The sequence below is a fragment of the Cynocephalus volans genome, chromosome X (assembly GCF_027409185.1).
Source record: "Cynocephalus volans isolate mCynVol1 chromosome X, mCynVol1.pri, whole genome shotgun sequence".
NCBI classification, from domain to species: domain Eukaryota; kingdom Metazoa; phylum Chordata; class Mammalia; order Dermoptera; family Cynocephalidae; genus Cynocephalus; species Cynocephalus volans.
The window spans coordinates 67,082,785-67,100,389 of NC_084478.1; the positions used below are offsets into that span (position 1 = coordinate 67,082,785).

Here is a 17,605-nt window from a genome sequence, read left to right on the forward strand (position 1 = left end):
CCAAAGATGGAGCTGGCATTTCCTTTTGAATATCCCAAAGTTGACTTATCTGTTCAGCAAACATGTATTGAACACTCACTCTGCCATGCACTATACTAAGGTTAGAGATGTTTAAAATTGCAAATTAACATTAAAGTATAAACCAAACCAAATGAAAAGCTCCAATCCCTAGGAAATTAAATGTTCCCTCCTCTGTGGAGCCTTCTGTGATTCTCACAGGTAAATTTAGTCAGTCTTTCCTTAGAGCACTCAGAACAATCTGTTCAACTTGTAAAGTTAGACCCCTTGTGCCAATTAGTCTTTCTGTGAGCTTGCCTGTCTCCCACACTTGACTTCTTTAGGAATCAGTTTTTGACCCTTTAGGTCAGTTTTTCTTGCATAGCAGTGAGGATATGACTGGTACAATTCTGCTTTGGAGGATTTGTTTTTGTTGAGTTTTTGTTTTGTTTTGTTTTTTGTTGGGCATGACCTCATTGATGCATTCAGTCACTCCTCCAATAAATATTTACGAATACCTACTCTATGCCATGTACAGTGCTAGATATTTCATAATAAATAAGGGATAATAAACAAAGACGAACAAGGGCAAACAAGCAAGTTATTAGACCTCATAGGAACTCACACGGGCACTTGAGAATATGTTTTCTTTGTACAAAATCAGCCAAGCATTTAAACCTTATTTATTTTATTTATTATTAAATTTTAAATTTATTATTAGCATATTCAGTCTTTCAAATTGTGATATTTCCTTATGCCCTTTATCTGACCTATCACTTCCCAAACCCCCATTCCTCCCTCCCCCCATCTCTAGTATCCTTAGGTTTGTTTTCTTCTTCTGAAAGTTCAACGTATTGTACCTTATTTATTGTATTATTCAAATCTTCTGTGACTTTAAATGTATTTTAGGTATATTTTACATGTCATAGTTTGATAGTGTTATATTAAAGTTTCTCACTGTAATTACATTTGTGTTCATTTCATTCTATTTTTGCTTTACATTTTGCCAACAAAATAAAACAGAAAGGTTAAAAATAAAAGAATGGGCAAAAGTAAATCAAGGAACTACAAATAAAAAGAAAGAAACAATATTTCAGATAAAATAGTCTTCAAGGCATGGGCCGGCCTGCGGCTCACTCGGGAGAGTGCGGTGCTGATAACACCAAGGCCCCGGGTTCGGATCCCATATACGGATGGCCGGTTAGCTCACTGGCTGAGCGTGGTGCTGACAACACCAAGTCAAGGGTTAAGATCCCCTTACCGGTCATCTTTAAAAAAATAAATAAATAAAATAAAATGAAATAGTCTTCAAGGCAAAAACAAAAGCATTTAAAAATATTTTATATTGATAAAAGTTATAAGCTATGAATTATGTGCTAAATAATACATATAGCATCAAAAAGTGTAAAATAGATCAGAAAGTATGAATAAATTTTCCAAATGGTGAAAGTATGAGCAGGGAAAAGGGTAGAATGTGTTCTGGGCAGAGAAAAGTTTTGTGTGGCCTAGGAAGATCCCCTCTGGGGAGCCCAGTCATTTAGAATTTAGTTCCTAAAGAAGCAACAGGGCTTGCTGGCATGTACTGCAATCCCAGAATCATCCTAGAGTTCAGAGAAATAGTAGTTTAGGCTTGAAGAAAGAATAATGATGATAGGGTTGCTGTGCTGTTGTGATCATTCTAGGTGAGGAAACAGCAGCCCAGAAAGGTTTCTGGGTCACTTAGCTAATAAATAGCAGGTTAGCGATTCCAAGCCAGGCTGTCTGGCTGCAGAGCCCAGGTTCTTTCCAGGGTACCACACTGCCTCCTGGTAGTAGTAACTGGGCCAGGAACCCATCCTATGTGCCACTCAGAAAAGTCCACCCCTTGCTTTGAATGCCAAGTTTCTGAAATCTTGCACAGCTCCAGGAATTATGTATGATCATTGTCTTGTAGGCCTTCAGAGAGCTAAGGAATAGACTTTTTACTCATGTATTTGAATTTTCATCTCTCTTCCTTTTTCTGCATTCTCCGTGTCTACGAAAGTAAAGCATATTCAATTTATGGACATTCACGTACTCATCAAGGAGTACTATTGATTTAATTAGTGGATTTCCTATCTTGGAGAATGGCGCCATGTCATCCAACCATCTGCCCAAGCCAGAATTCTAGGAGTCTTAGACTCTTCCCTTCTCTTTACCCCCTTTCCATAAAATCAATGACCAAGTCCTATGGATTTATCTTCTTAATAGCTCTTGTCTTTGTCCCGTGGCCCTTTCCATCCTCTCAGCCAGTGCCTTTGTTCAGTGCCTCTTTGGCCTCAGATTGCTGTAGTTGCCTCCTAACTGGTATCCATGCCTCTTGTCTCTTCTCTGATCCATTCAATATCAAACCAGTCAATATCACTCCCTTGCTGTCAATCTTTAAATGTGTTCCTACAATTTCAGGATAAAGGTCCACATTCCTTAATCCTGTTTTTGAGACCCTTCATGATCTGACCTACTTTCTTTCTTTTTTTTTTTTTTTTTTTAAAAAGATGACCGGTAAGGGGATCTCAACCCTTGGCTTGGTGTTGTCAGCACCACGCTCAGCCAGTGAGCAAACTGGCCATCCCTATATAGGATCCGAACCCATGGCCTTGGTGTTATCAGCACCGCACTCTACCGAGTGAGCCACGGGCCGGCCTCTGACCTACTTTCTGATCTCGTCTCTTGTCACTCCAAACATGTTTAGCACCAGCAATACAGAGTGTTGTGCATCATGCTGAACCATACCTCCATGCCTTCACACATACTCTTCTCACAACCTGGAACCTCCTTTCCCCACCTTTTGTCTCACTAATTTCTACAGGCCTTTTGAAACTCAGCTTCTGCTGAATTGTTTTCAGGATGCCCTCCCACCTCTTAGAGTCCTGCCCCTCTTCTGTGCTCTTATAGCACCCTGTGCATTCCTCTATCTTGGTACTTAACATCCTGTCCTGTCCTAGCTGATGTGCATGCCTGTCTCCTCTGCCGCTCAGACTGCAAGTAACCAAAGGCAGAGATTTTTTTTACTTTATTCAGTTGGAATTGCCAAAACCTAGTCTAGGGCTGGCCCATGTTAGGTTCTTAGCTTAATAAGTATTTGTGAGATGAATAAATGATCTCTTGTGGCCTAATAATGATGCTTTCTTTTTTTTTTTTTTTTTTAAGGTACATGGTTCAGTGGCCTGGTGGCCGAATCCTGCATCGCCATGAATTAGACACCTTCCTTGCGCAGGCAGTGTCTACCCAACTTTATGAACCAGATCAACTCCAAGAGCTAAAGGTGATTTGATCCACCCTCATTTAAATTCTTTATTTAATAAGGTCATAGCTTTACTCTAGGTCTTTTCTTGGAGCTAGGGAGAAAAGTAAGTTCTCCAGGTAAGTATTTGATTTACTTTAGCCAAATATTTACGTCTGTTAGTAAAACTAAGAGGTGCCTGCTACATACTGATGGGTGAGAATGGACAGAAAAGATGGATATTGTTATAAGGCAAATAAATCATGGCCCATAGACCATGGTAGTAAAGCTTCTGACTCTTACAAGATACACTGCAGGGGATTTATCCTGGTGTGCCCTGCTTGTCTCTGAGTAAATGTCCACCTCCTTTTAATAATATATATTGGATATTAGGAGGAAGTATAAAAAAGCATAAGGAAGAAAATAAATCCACCATATAACTGAAGGCGGTAGAACATGGTGCAGTATAGATGGTAGACTCTGAAGCCAGGCTGCCTTGGCTTTGAATACTGGCTTCATTACCTCGTAGCTATATGACCTGGAGCAGGTTACTTAACCTCTCGAGCTTCAGTTTCCTTACTTGTAGGACTGTGAGGATAAAATAATTGTGAGGTAAAATAACCCATGTAAAACACTTAGAACAGTGTCTCACATATTTTAAGTACAATGTACTTAATAAATATTAGCTGTTAATGCAGGACAGCCATCCCCTGGCTTTAGTAGCCATGATCCTTTGAGGACCTAGGATAAATTAGAAGAAGATCAAGTTAAATAAGACCTGCAAAATCTTAATTTAAGAGAGGTGAACTAAGGGAAAGATGAAACAGTCTAAGACGAACAGTGAGCCATTCCTTTTTGCAGTAAATGTAGTAATGATTGGTCCTAGATCAGCTACTGATACCAGGCCACACCTAGGAAGGGACCTGCAAATAGTTCCCCTTTTCCTGTTGAAGCCATCTAACATATCAGCTTGAAATAACCACAACATTTTGATGTTTTCTTTCAGTCTTTTGTCATGTGATTTTACATAGTTGAGATATTATTAATGTAATTACATATAGTGTTTTTTTTTTCACTTAACATAGCACATATTTTGTGTCTTAAAAAAAATTTAATGTTTTGTTTTTATTGGTTATGAATATTCATGGGGTACAAAGCAAATTGTCACCACTCGTGCCTAAGATGCAATGGCCAGATCCATACTGTCAGCATGTCCATTACCACAAATTGTGATTATACCCCGTGTCCCCCACCCAATTATCCCCTCAATTATCCCTAACCTCCCTCCCCATCCCCCTTTCCCCACTCCACTTTGTATCCCTAGGTATGTTCTCTCCCTCTGCAAGTGCAATGCACCACTGTGGTCCTTCCTTCCTTTCTCTCTCAGCTCCCACACGTGAGTGAGGACATGCAGTATTTATCCCTCTGTGCTTTGCTTATTTCACTCAACATAAGTTTCTCCAAGCTCATCCAAATGGGAGAATTTCATTCTTTTTTATGGCAGAGTAGTATTCCATGGTGTATATATACCACAGTTTCCTCATTCAGTCATCCATTGATGGACATTTAGGTTGGTTCCATATCTTGGCTATTGTGAACAGAGCTGTGATGAACACAGGAGTGCAGGTATCCATTCAACATGATGATTTCCATTCCTCTGTGTATATACCCAGAAGTGGGATTGCTGGATCATATGGAGGATCTATCTGTAGTTGTTTGAGAAACCTCCATACTGGTTTCCATAGTGGTTGTACTAATTTACAGTCCCACCAATAGTGTAGGAGTGTTCCTTAACAGTGTAAGAGCGTTCCCTTAAGCGTTTTCTATGTCTTAAAAAATTTTAGTAAATACTTTTTTTTGGTGGCTAGCTGAGTAAATAATATTTTATCATATGAATGTATCGTTTAAATATTATATTGGCCATTTAGATTGTTTCCAGTTTTCCACTATTATGTATAATGTTATAATTAACATCTTTATGCATAGAGCTTTTTTCACATCTCTCTTTCCTTAGAATAGATTCTTAAAAGTAGAATTTCTGGGGCCAGCCTGTCGCTCACTCAGGAGAGTGTGGTTCAGATAACACCAAGGTCACAGGTTCAGATCCCATATAGGGATGGCCGGTTAGCTCACTGGGAGAGCGTGGTGCTGACAACACCAAGTCAAGGGTTAAGATCCCCTTACCAGTCATCTTTAAAAAAAAAAAAAAAAAAAAAAAATAGAATTTCTGAGTGAACAAATATGAACTTTTCAAAGTTCTCGACATGTATTGCTTAATCGTAATTCCTAATCAGTTTTACATGAGTGCCCATTTATTTCAGTGTATCCTCATCAGTATTGAGTGTTCTCTCTGTCTTTACTTTTTGAGTTTTTTCTAATTTGGGGGTGAGAAAAACACCTCAAGTTGGTGTCTTTTTAAGGTGGTAATGAGCATCTTTCAAATTATTTCAGGGAAAGACAAGATAGAAGCTGCTTATGCACTCAAATGTGTATATTGAAGGACAACGTATTCAAATTTAACTGGAACAGTCATCATGGCAGTAATAAGAGTAAATGTTATTTTTTTATTTTTATTTTTTTTAATTTTTTTTTTTTCTTTTGTCGTTTTTTCGTGACCGGCACTCAGCCAGCGAGTGCACCGGTCATTCCTATATAGGATCCGAACCCGCGGCGGGAGCGTCGCCGCGCTCCCGGCGCAGCACTCTACCGAGTGCACCACGGGCTCGGCCCAGAGTAAATGTTATTAATAATAGTAGTTTCTTAATAGTAATTTTTCTTCTGTGGTGGTTTCAGATTGAGAAACTGGATGCCCGAGGAATCCAGCTTGCTGCCCTCTTCATGAGTGGGGTTGACACCGCTCTGTTTGCTAATGATGCCTGTGGCCAGCCAGTCCCTTGGGAGCACTGCTGCCCCTGGATTTACTTCGATGGCAAGCTGTTCCAGAGCAAGCTAATTAAAGCAGGCCGAGATCGAGTGTCCCTGGTTGAGCTCTGTGATGGCCAGGTACCAGCATGTCAGGAAGCTGCTAAGGGCCAACTCTGATCTGCTGTGGGGAGGAATAGGCAGGGCGGGGAAAGGAGCTAAGACACTGGGGAGGGAGCGAGCAGAAGTGGAAGACTGTGTCTGAACTTAACCCAACTTAGTCGACAGTGGTCCCAAAGGCCGATAGTCTGATATGTACATGTTACAAAATCATATGTTGGAAAGTTTTTTATGAGCTTAGTTTTTGTGACCCTTTTTTTACTCTATGTATTTCCTTCCCATGGAATACTCAGATACAGTGTACTATGTGCCTTTCCTCCAGCTCCGAGGATTTCATTTCCCTTGTTTACAAAAGCTGTAAGTCAACTTTTACAAGTGATGATATTTTTTGTAAAGGAACTATGTTTGGAAATAGAAGAGGGTGGTAAAGTAGACAACAGAGTAGAAGCAGAGGTTTTTTGCAATGAACCCTTGGGAAAGATGAGGGAAGGCAAGGGAAAGGAACCCTTACTTATTCCTTTATCCATTTGGGGGGAATGACTAGAGCAGGGGTCGGCAAACTACCCAGCCTGCCTCCTGTTTTCTGTAACAGAGCCCACCCCCCGTTTTTGTAAATAAAATTTTATTGGAACACAGCCACATTCATTCATTTACATGCTGCCAATGACTGTTTTTATGCTACAGTGGCAGAGTAGAATAGTTGGAACAGAGACAATATGGCCTACAAAGCCTAAAATATGTACTATCTGACCGTTTTCAGAAGAAGTTTGCTAACCTCTGGACTAGAGACAGAGCTCGGGATCTCTGATCCTGGGTATGGGGGAGAAGGTTAAAAGGCTTTGTATATATCAGGGTTCTCTCTTTTACCTAATTTTGTTACCTCTCCTTTAAAAATGACCCAGCCTATTGCTGGCCATGTAATGGACTATCAGTAAATCTTTATTGTTATATTTGTCTTCCTTTACCTAGTCAATGTGCCTCCCAAGCCCTTGGTCAGAACTAATGTGATGGTAATGTGTTATTATGTGAAGAGTAGGGGCTTTGGTTCCAGACAGGCTTCCTGAGTGTGTAGCCTTCAGCCATTTAACTCCAGGCCTCAATTCTCTTGATGGGAATAGAATTTAGAGACCGTACCTAGAGTGCTCAATACTAAACCTAAAGCATGGGAGACGTTTGAAAAATGGCAGCTACTATTATTTTTCTGTTCCTCATTTGAAGGCTGATCTGGCAACCAAAGTGGAAAAGATGAGACAGAGTATCCTTGAAGGAGTCAACATGAATCATCCACCGCCTTCTGCTCTACTTCCATCACCTACTTTTGTGCCTCCCATGGTGCCCTCTGTCTACCCTGTTTCACTTTATTCCCGAGCCATGGGCTCAGTGCCACCTCCCCCTCAAGGAAGGAGCCGGGGGTTTGCAGGTCAGTACCGAAGAATGAGGTATTTGCCATTCTCAATTTATCTTTCAATAACACATCCAGTAATTATTGCCGGCTACAGAATCAACAGTTTCACATATATCTGATCTCATTTACTCTCTATGCTGAGTTTTGGTAGTTTGAAGAGCAGCTTCTTGAGATGGAGAGATGTAGCCCAGGGAAGAAAGTCCATTGACTTCCCAAAACCACTCTCCGTAGAGTTGGCTGGTCCCCAGGGATTTGACTCTCACCAACCGAACTCATGAGGTGACTGATGAGAAAACCAAGAGCCACTTTACTACTTTTGAGAACTGTAAGTCATATGAGCTGTATCTTCCTAGTTGCTATTAGTTCATTCATTCCCTATATGCTCTCAGGAGCTTGCAGGAATAACAATGGGAGTAAATGGCCAGTGTTGGCAGACGACAGCTTGATGTACCCATTTCTACTCTGGGGTAGTCCTGACACATTTCCCTTCCTTCAGCTCCAGAAGCATGGAGATAAATAAGTCACCATCCATGTCCCCCAGAGGGTTTCAGTTTAGTGGGGAAAACAAATACACACACATACACATATACATAGTTATACATACACATATGTATAAATTACGGTGAAACCTGAGCTTGCACTTAATAAAGAATAGGCATCATGCTTAGCTTGCTCAGATACTGATCCTGATAATTCAAACAACCTGTCCCTGGTGAAATAGGATATTTTAATGGGGACATTTTACATCTCAAAATAGCAAGATTCTGTGATCAGGTAAGAGTGTCATTGCTGTGGTTGAAGGTGTTTGTTGTCTATTGCTCCTCGCTTTAGAAATAATAAAGGTGGAAATTGAGGTTAGTCTTTCAGAGTCACAAAATTCGGTATGGATGTTTAGCTTAAGGCTGGACTTAGTTGAGCAGTGTGAAAGTCTGCTCTGGTAACTCCCTGTTCAGTTATGTAATGATCAAGTCTTATAAACCAGGAAGCCAGCCATTCCATCCCTTGATGGTGACTTTACAGATTCCTTTTCTGATTCTTTGTATGTTGATTTTATTGTCTCAGAAGACAGTCTCCCGTTACTGGTGGTTGATGAGAAGGCACCTGAAAGGACACAATAGGATCCCTAAATGCAAGTCTTTTTTTGTCCCTCTTAGGAGTAGCTAGCACCCTAGTTCCTTGGATTCTCATTTTTATATAAACGCAGGGCTCTTTACTAACGACTTGCTAAATGAGTTAAGAGTTGTTAACATTTAGTTTCTTTCCATAAACTGAAATTAAAGGCCTTCTCTGAAGGCTTACTTTTGTGCCAAATTACAAAATTCAACTGTACTTGTGAGCTCACACAGAGTTGGAATTTCCATTTTTTTAAGAAGATATTATGCCATCTTGAATTGGTTCTCAATTTCAACTATTGCTATTCTTGTCTTTTAATTATAAATTACTGTTTGTTTAATTTTGTTATTTTCAGTTTAGTTTTTTTGTTTAGCTAATCCTGAAGTGTGTGAGTTATATGTATGTGTATCAAAAGTTATTTGGACCTATAATTCTCCAGTAACTAGATTTTAAGACCTTCATTCTCTCAACAAATATTGAATTCCTACTATGTGCCGTGCTCTGTAGTTGAAAAAGGAATCACCCCACACCCTACTTGTGAAAGTGGATATGTACTTTCTTCATATCTTCAATCCCCTCCCCCTAAATTTGCTTCCATTTTCAACCCCCTCCCCCTAAATTTGCTTCCATCATGACCCTTTGTTGTTATCATGGAGTCTTTTTATCAGAGAGAAAAGGAAAATAAGAGTAGGTGGGCTGTAGAATCTTTTGTTCCACCTCTTGCCTTACCTTGTGCTTACCATTCATTACTGCCATTCTCCCTCTCTTGCCAGGTCTCCATCCAATCCCACCCCAAGGAGGAAAACTGGAGATTGCTGGGATGGTCGTAGGCCAGTGGGCTGGCAGCAGATCTTCCAGGGGTCGAGGATCCTTTGGCATGCAAGTGGTTTCTGTCGGTGGGCCAGGAAAGGGGTATGTATTCAGATAGGTTGGTATGAGCTAGTGTCAATCAAGGTGCCCTTGGGAAAATGCCCAGCTATTGAATCTTCTATTAAGGTAAGAGGCATTAACTAATTTTCCATTTTTAAAGCCAGTTTTCAGTTTAGTTCAGCAAACATATAAAAAGTGCCCTGCCTTGATGAAAAAGCATTTTTGCCCTAAGGGAGGACATGGGACACAGAACAATTCAATATAATATAGAAATAACATAGATAGACGTTTACAGTGGCAACACAGAGGAGGGGCATCTAACTTGAGAGGGTCACACTTCCTAGAGGAGGTGAGTAGTTAACCAAGTGAAAAAGGGGTATGGGCTTTATATGTTTCTCATGGTCACTTTTTCTCCTACTTGCTAAAGGCCTGGAAAAGAACAGACTGGTAGAGGACCCAAAGGACACAAAAAAGGAAACAGACAAGTAAGCACCTTTTTTTTGAGATTATCTAGCTTCTGTTTGATACCTCTTGCCTTTTCAGCTAAATTTCATGAGATCAGATCAGGCATGGAAACCTGAGCTCCTTAGGGGAGCTTTCACAGTTTCTCCAGGCATTTAATGTCCTCCCCCTGCTCTGTGGTGATCTAGTGAAGGTTAGCATGCCCAGAGCTGTTCCCACAGGGCTGCAGAGTCTCATCCTTTTCCCTGAGTGAGCCCGCAAGATAGAAACCTGGTACTGTGTCCTGAAGACCTATGCCTAACATAGTATGTGCTAAATGCAGCCAGAAAGGGTCCAGAGTGAAACTAACAGTGAGATTGCCTGCAGCCTGCCTAAGCTTCTGAGGGGCCACCAGAGATGAATAGAAAATTGGACTTTTGCCTTTGCTTAATATAGGGAGAGGGGCATTGTTATTCTGCTTATTCCTAATGACTCAGAAAGGTCTTAAACTTTCTTCTAATCTACACCTTAAATTCTATCACAGTTCCCACTGGTTCTCATTAGACATGCCCCTTCCTCCTACCCATCCCCCACCCCCAAATATAGACTATGAGGACCTGTTCTTATTGTGATCCAAAATCTGGCACTGGACTTAAACTGCTAGGCTCCTCATAGTACAGTAGCTACCATTTCTTGAGTGCCTACTTTTTACCAAGCCCCCTCTACTAGACATTTTACACGTATTTTCTAATCTTAGGCAATTTTGTTGTCAGTTCTTAATGCTAAATCCGCTCTCCTGTATACAGCTAGCCTTACTACATCCGTGTTAACCCCCATTATCTAACGTTTTCTAAAAGAATATAAATTTGCTTTAATGTTATTTTGAGACAAAAATAGAACTAGAATAATAAGTCCCCCACACAAAGCATTTTATAATGCATTCCACAGCTAAAGAGTAGAGACTTCGGGATTTTTTCAAAGCTTCTCAGCTTTTTCCAGAAGCTGCTCAGTACAGTAAAAAAGACTGCACCTAGAAGGAAAACTAGTCAACCAGGTAGGCTCCCATAAAGTGGTATGCACCTTTCTCTTGGTCCTGGGGGTCTCAGGAAGCAGGACTACAAGTAGCCTCTGCCAGGAGTCCCCCAGGGAGCAGGGCCGCACGCAGCCCTGCCAAGAGAGTGCAGCCAGGTGAGTTGCTTAGGGCACGCCTTGAGCTAGGGGCTGCAGCCTAGGGAGGTGGGCAACCAGAAACCAGACACAAAGTTCTGGGGCTTAGCACACACACTAAGCAACTTTATTGTTTTCCAAGCATGTATTATATATGTTTTAGCCAGCTGTAAGCCCCTCCCACACCTCCCCGTCTCCTAGGTAACTCAATAGGAAATCTGTGGTTTGCGGTTGAGCTTTGTGGATTCTTGCTGACCCCGTCTATTTGCATTTCTGCTGACAGTCTAAATCCTGGAGAGCAAGAGTACGTCCATCGTTAACAGGTGTTCTCCTTCATTTTCCTCCAGTGGTATAGCCTTGGTGAATTCACCATAATTCAGGGTCTGATCATCAGGTATATAGTCTGAAAAATGATATTTTGGGTACAATAAGAGTAAATCCACCTTTCAGTGGTTGACTCACACTAACTAAGATCACAGAAATAGCTATGTGGATATGCTACAGTGGGGGAGAGGGAATGGGAGTGAGAGATAAAGTATTGATTTACAGTGAGAAGAAATAATTATCATGATAATTACGCACTTATTCTTTTCCAGTCTCTCATAAGTACATGAGCTCATTGGAACCACATAAATACCCTGTGAAGTATTTTTTATTTCCCACTTTAAACAGGAGAAAACTGTCATTATTATGTATCATTGCCATTAGATTTCAGTCAGATACATCTGTGGTCAACCTAAGTTCTCAGGACACTATCAGAATGTACTAGGTATCAACAAGCTTTAGGCTTTCTGGTAATTTTGAAGAACTGAAACAGCTTCCTCAGGCTAGCTTATGAACATGTTGGGAAAGGTCAGCCAATTTGGGATTACTATTTACACTGAGGATTTCTGTTTTTGACAGAGCTTAATCAAGGTTGGTCCCCCTCACAGGTAAATGGAAACAGTGGCGCATTGATCAAGGAAGAGAAGAGTGATCATCATCTTCCAGCTCCATCACAATGTGCCTTATCTAGAGACAGCAACATGTGTAATAATGATAACCACTACCTCCCCATGAAGAATGGGGACAAGAACAACTTACAAGAGCAAAAGCTAGAAACTATGGCACAACGGAAAGAGGAATGACAAGCTGAAGATGGCTTCACCAGATCAGGAAGAGGGGAAAACTTATACTTTTCTGATTCTAGGCCCAAGTTAGAGGAGGATATAAGTGCTTACCCTGCGTTTATCCAGGATTTTGATGAGCTGTCCTACTTTGTCCATCTTTTCCCCTTCCCTGTCTTTTTGTGGGCCTCCAGACTTAGTAGTCTGCTTCTGGGGAATTTCAAAGATGAACAGCAACAAGACTAGCTCCTATTCTTTAAGTGAATATATAGCACCAATATTCTCTTTATCTCCCCTGGAAGCCCAGTAAGGCACTAACTGTCAGAAATTGGGTGTCATCACGTAAAGTCCTATTAGAGAAGTTTCAGCTTTGGGTTTCTGAGTATTTATCATGATACTCATTTACAGACCTACGTGATAAACCTATGGGGTTGTAGGGACAGCTGTCTATGGCTTTCCGACTTGTTTTTTTTCTCTATGAAGTGGTGGGGCCTTGATACATAATTAATATCCACCTCTTTTTCATTCTTTCTCCCAACTCACCTACCCCAGGATTTTGTACCACAGCCTCTAGCTCTGGTCTGACAATCAGATAGGTAGATGTTTTCAGGGAAGTGAGGTAGTATTGGTAATTTTATTTTATTTTATTTTTTATTTTATACACTTTAAAAAAAAAAAAAAAAACTACCAATGGCCTTTGTACTGGGGGATTCAAGTGAGTCAGAAAAGTACTGGGCAGATTTTTCCTGCCTTTCAACCCATGCGTTGTTTGTAAATGTGGTGCAGTTCGCCCATTCCTGCTGACTATACCCTGAAAGGGTGGGAATTACTGTAGTGAAACTGAGTACGAAAGAGACTCAGAAGACTGTGTGTGTGTGTGTGTGTGTGTGTGTGTGTGCGCGCGCGTGTGCGTGCGTGTGTGCGTTTGCGCGTGTGTGCACGCGCTCACGCACGCACACGTGCACACGTGTAGGTTTATGGGTGGTGGGTGTGTATATGAATGTGTGTATCTAAATGCATACACATACCCTTTATATAAAGAGACAGATCTATTTATCTATACATATTTTATATATATATATATAAGTGTGTGTGTATGTGTGTGTATGTACATGTATACACATACATACATACATATATGGTGATGTCCCAGAGGATTTACTGAATTTCCCAGAAATCCTTCCACTGCTATGGAGTGGTGGGTTTCAAAGACCACACTTAAAATCTGAAATCCTTACTAAGTCATGGCCCATCACAATTATGAGAAGATGGGCTACTCTAAATCAGACAAAAAGTACTTTTCAGAGATTGACTGTTCAGAACAACAAACACTTGGATTGTTACAAGATTAATCTTGAACAGAGCCCTCACATCCCATATGGTGAAAACAGGAGGTTGGAGTGGGATTGGGAAGAGTTGGGTATTTACTTACGAAGGTTTGAAGAGAAAAAGGGGATGGGAGGTGATTACCATTTGAAAGAGCTTTCAGCCAATTTGGAGGAAATCTCTTCTGGAACTTCAGGGTCAAATTCAGGTGAGGCTTCAAGCTAATATTGATTGACAAGAATTCCTGAAGGAGAGAGGACTAGCATTGGAAAGATGGGATAGGGAGGAATGAGAAAATTGTCAATTTGATTTTACGTGCCTAGATTGTTTCATTTGTTCATTGACATTTTGACTACAGGATCTTTTCATTTGCTTTGCAAAGAAGACTTCAGAGGACGCTGGCCTGGGCCTTGAGAAGTATTCTTTAAAAGAATCTCAGCCCCCTGTGAGGCCAGGATCTACCTAGGATAAAGAGGCTGTTCCTCCTTGCTGGAGATATATTTTTTTTCTTCTATCATGACAGTTTATTGTAAAATGATTTAGTATCGTAAAAAGAAAAATGTTAGCAACAAAGTGCGTGGGTTATTCCCAGTTTAGCAGACTAAATCTGACATTAACAGTGTTTCAAGTTTTTATCCAAGCAATATGCACAAAATTCAGTCACCATAATATCTCCACTAAAAGCTGGAAACAATGGAAAATGGAAAATCTTTTGCTGAAGAAAATTAAACGTTGTAAAGATCTTGAGACAACCTTGCATTTCCAGTTTCCCTCTTTGGGGCAGCCTAAGTATGAGGGATGGAAAAATGGCTTGCAACAAATTAGCATTATGTCTTCATTAAGGAATTGAGGCTTCTAGCCTCACACACTTCCTTTTGGACTTTGTGATGTTCTTGCCCAAGAAGTAACATTTCTACAAGAATACGACTGACTAGACTTCTAGCAGGGTTCTCTTTTTGAAAAACCCCACTCCACAGCAGGTCCTTGATGATTTTTTTTCCAGACAACCAGAATGCTATTTGTTTACTGTCTATTTAAAATGACTGCACCATGAGAAATTAAAAACAGTCTTGGACTGTTTAATCCTAGTCTGGCCTATTTTAAGAGAACCCACAATTTGCAGGGGGAGGAAGCGCTGGAATGCCTTGCCCCTGCCCAGGTACTTCTTACGTAAACCAAAGAAGAAGGACGAGAGTGTACACCTAGCTAGATATAAGCAGGAGCAAAGCATATAAAACTTCCTCTTTGGAATCAGCTCCCTAATTTGGACTCCTCTTGGACCTGCCCAACCTTTCACAACATCTTGAAGGTTAGGACTTCTGTATCCAGCAAGGGGGGAGGGGAATCAGTAGTAAACTTAAATGGCTTGGGAATCTCTTTCTGGAGCCATGGAGGGATGAATGAATATATATATGTGTTCATTTTCTAATAGAATGTACTTGGAGTTAAGTGGTATTTTTTTTAGTTGCTATTTCTGTGCATCTTGAATCTGACACAGATGACAGTATTGTTAACTTTCACAGCATTAAGAGTTCTTATTTCACTGTGAAAGGTAAAATTGCTGCTTTGACAGGGATGATTCCAGTTTGCCAAAAGGCTTGCTTTTCTCCTTTCCACACACTTCTACTTTCCCCTAGCCTGGCCCAGGGGGAAACAAGTGGCTCACCTCCAACCTTGACTTTATTTGGATTCAGCATTTTGGGTTTGGAAGGTTACGAGAAAGAACCATAAAATGCTGTATTCGTATATTTTAATTCATCGGCCAAAATGTACAACTTACAGAAATCCAGAAAAAAAAAGGTACATTATTGGGCAATGAACTTTTTCTAATGGGAGGACAAATTGGGGAAGGTGGGCTCTGATCTTTGCTGTACCTCTTGAAGAGACTGTCATCCTTCACTTGAGGTTCCATTTCTGACTGTGATGTGGTCTCTCTTGAACAAAGTCATATGGACACCCCCAGAAATGACCTCTTTACCTTGTAGGGCCACAAGCAAAAACACCCTGGTTGTGTATAGCTACTGACCCTCAAGGACTTGCAGTTCTTGATTTCTGCAGATGTTTCTTGGGCTCAGCCTGTAACTCCTACCATTATTCAGTGGCCAGTCTGGTCTGGACCAGACCTGACATACTTCTACTCGCTTGCATCATTTTCATTCTGAGCCAGTAGGACTTCAGGTAGACTCTAAAGCCCAAGAAGTGATACTTGCTTTGGCTAGTGACATTTGATTTATGTTTCCATGTCGATTTTCTGACATTGTTGGCCAAGTCACATTAACTTTTTTTGACCACTGAGAAAAACAGCCGGACAAGGAATTAGGGAAGGTGGTTAAGGTGGGAGGAGGGGGACAGGAATGCTTATTTAAGGTAGAAAGAATGTAGGAATAGCTGTTTGTTTATAGTGATTAAGTCCTTTGGAACCATAGAAGGTTCCTGTGGGCATGTCAGTGCTACCAATTCAGCCTCTAAGACACCCCCCTCACCCCCTGCCCTTTTTGAAATGACAATACAGGTGGACCACAGTTTAAAGTAGTATAATTCTGCTAAGGTTTAATCATTATAATTGTTCACTTCCTGGTGCATATTTCCTAAATATGCTTGGGGTTCAGGGTAGGTGGGTGGGTGAGTTTTCACTGTTCCGTGATGTTTCACCCTATATTTTTCTCCCTCCCGTGACTTTGGCATCTTATTTGACTTTGTATTTTCTTTTTCCTTGGCTTATTGCTGTAGTCTGCTGGTGCAGCTAGAGAACTTAGTGCACCTATTCCCCTATTACTGCTAATTATCTTCAATGTTGTCAGAGGTTATTTTGATGTTCTAAGAAAATAACGTCACTTTTTTACAAAATCATCGTTTCCAAGTTAAAAGCAAAATAAAATATCCCTTGTGCTAGGGTGCCCATTTCAGCTGTTGACATTGCCCCTGTACTTTTATAGATGCTCTTTTTGTCTGTGTTGGTAGTAACTAATGACTAGTGAATTTTCATGTAGATGAAGCAAATTAAGTATTTCAGATTTTATTAATCTCTCATAACCCTACCAAATCTGATGACTTCATGTTAATTACTTCCCAGAAGGCACTTCCCCTCCTACTTTTTATTTTATTCTATTCTATCCTATTCTATTTCTAGAATAACACACTAGGTAAAGAAACTAACTGCAAGGAGTCAGTGATTTTTAGTGCTCCCTGATAAATGATGTTATTGACAAAAGTAAAATTCTTTCATCGTTTTTTCTGTGTTACTATCTCCTCTCCTGTGCTCTTGACAGTGTGTTTAGTGGATGGATAAAATGTATTTCTCTTTCCCACTCCCAGATTCCAGATTCCCTGCCTTTTTGGCCCACCTCACCACAAAAGCTCCATAGTTTATTAATGTAAGTTTGAATGGATGCTTCTTTGGGGAAACTGTAGGAGTTAATGGAAGTGTTTCAGAAAGGAATAAGAATGTCTCAGGAGTTGTTTTGTGATGGAAATTGATCTGTTGTTCTGTTAATGCTGACGGAAAGAAACTTACAGAGCTTAATAAAAGTCTATTCTTTTAGTAAAGAAATTGTGAAATAATTTTGGGTGTGTGAAGTTTGCTTTCTTCTCCCATCTCTGAAGCCCTTTTAGCAAATGGGGGATATACTTGTCTCAATTCAGAAGTGTTGCACAGAGATTTAGGAGTCTGTTTGTAGAGTATCAGGGCAAGAGACCCAGTACAAGAATCATCAAAAGGAAGAGCATATTTAGCTTCCTGGTTAACTTCTTTATTTGGATGTTCTAAAGGCACCTTTGTCTCAACATTTCCCAAACCAAACCCATCCTTTCTTACGAGGTCTGGTCCTCTGCATGAGTGATGCTACCTTCTACTCAATTGCCTAAACCACAAACCAACCTGAGCATTAGTTATCCTAGACTTTTGTCTTTCCCTCATTTCTCAAATCCAGTTGGTGACAAGATCTGTTGGTAACACTC

General features: G+C 40.5%; 1 protein-coding gene across 1 annotated transcript in view; it reads left to right on the plus strand.

The window, feature by feature from the left end:
- Positions 1-17,209, plus strand: part of FAM120C (family with sequence similarity 120 member C) — a 106,394-nt gene extending 89,185 nt beyond the window's left edge. Inside the window, exons 11-16 of the mRNA XM_063084364.1 lie at positions 3,166-3,280; positions 6,032-6,241; positions 7,439-7,640; positions 9,512-9,650; positions 10,036-10,093; positions 12,149-17,209. Coding sequence (XP_062940434.1) covers positions 3,166-3,280; positions 6,032-6,241; positions 7,439-7,640; positions 9,512-9,650; positions 10,036-10,093; positions 12,149-12,343 — 919 coding nt within the window. The 3' untranslated portion in view covers positions 12,344-17,209. The remainder of the gene's footprint in view (positions 1-3,165; positions 3,281-6,031; positions 6,242-7,438; positions 7,641-9,511; positions 9,651-10,035; positions 10,094-12,148) is intronic.
- Positions 17,210-17,605: the final 396 nt, after the last annotated feature.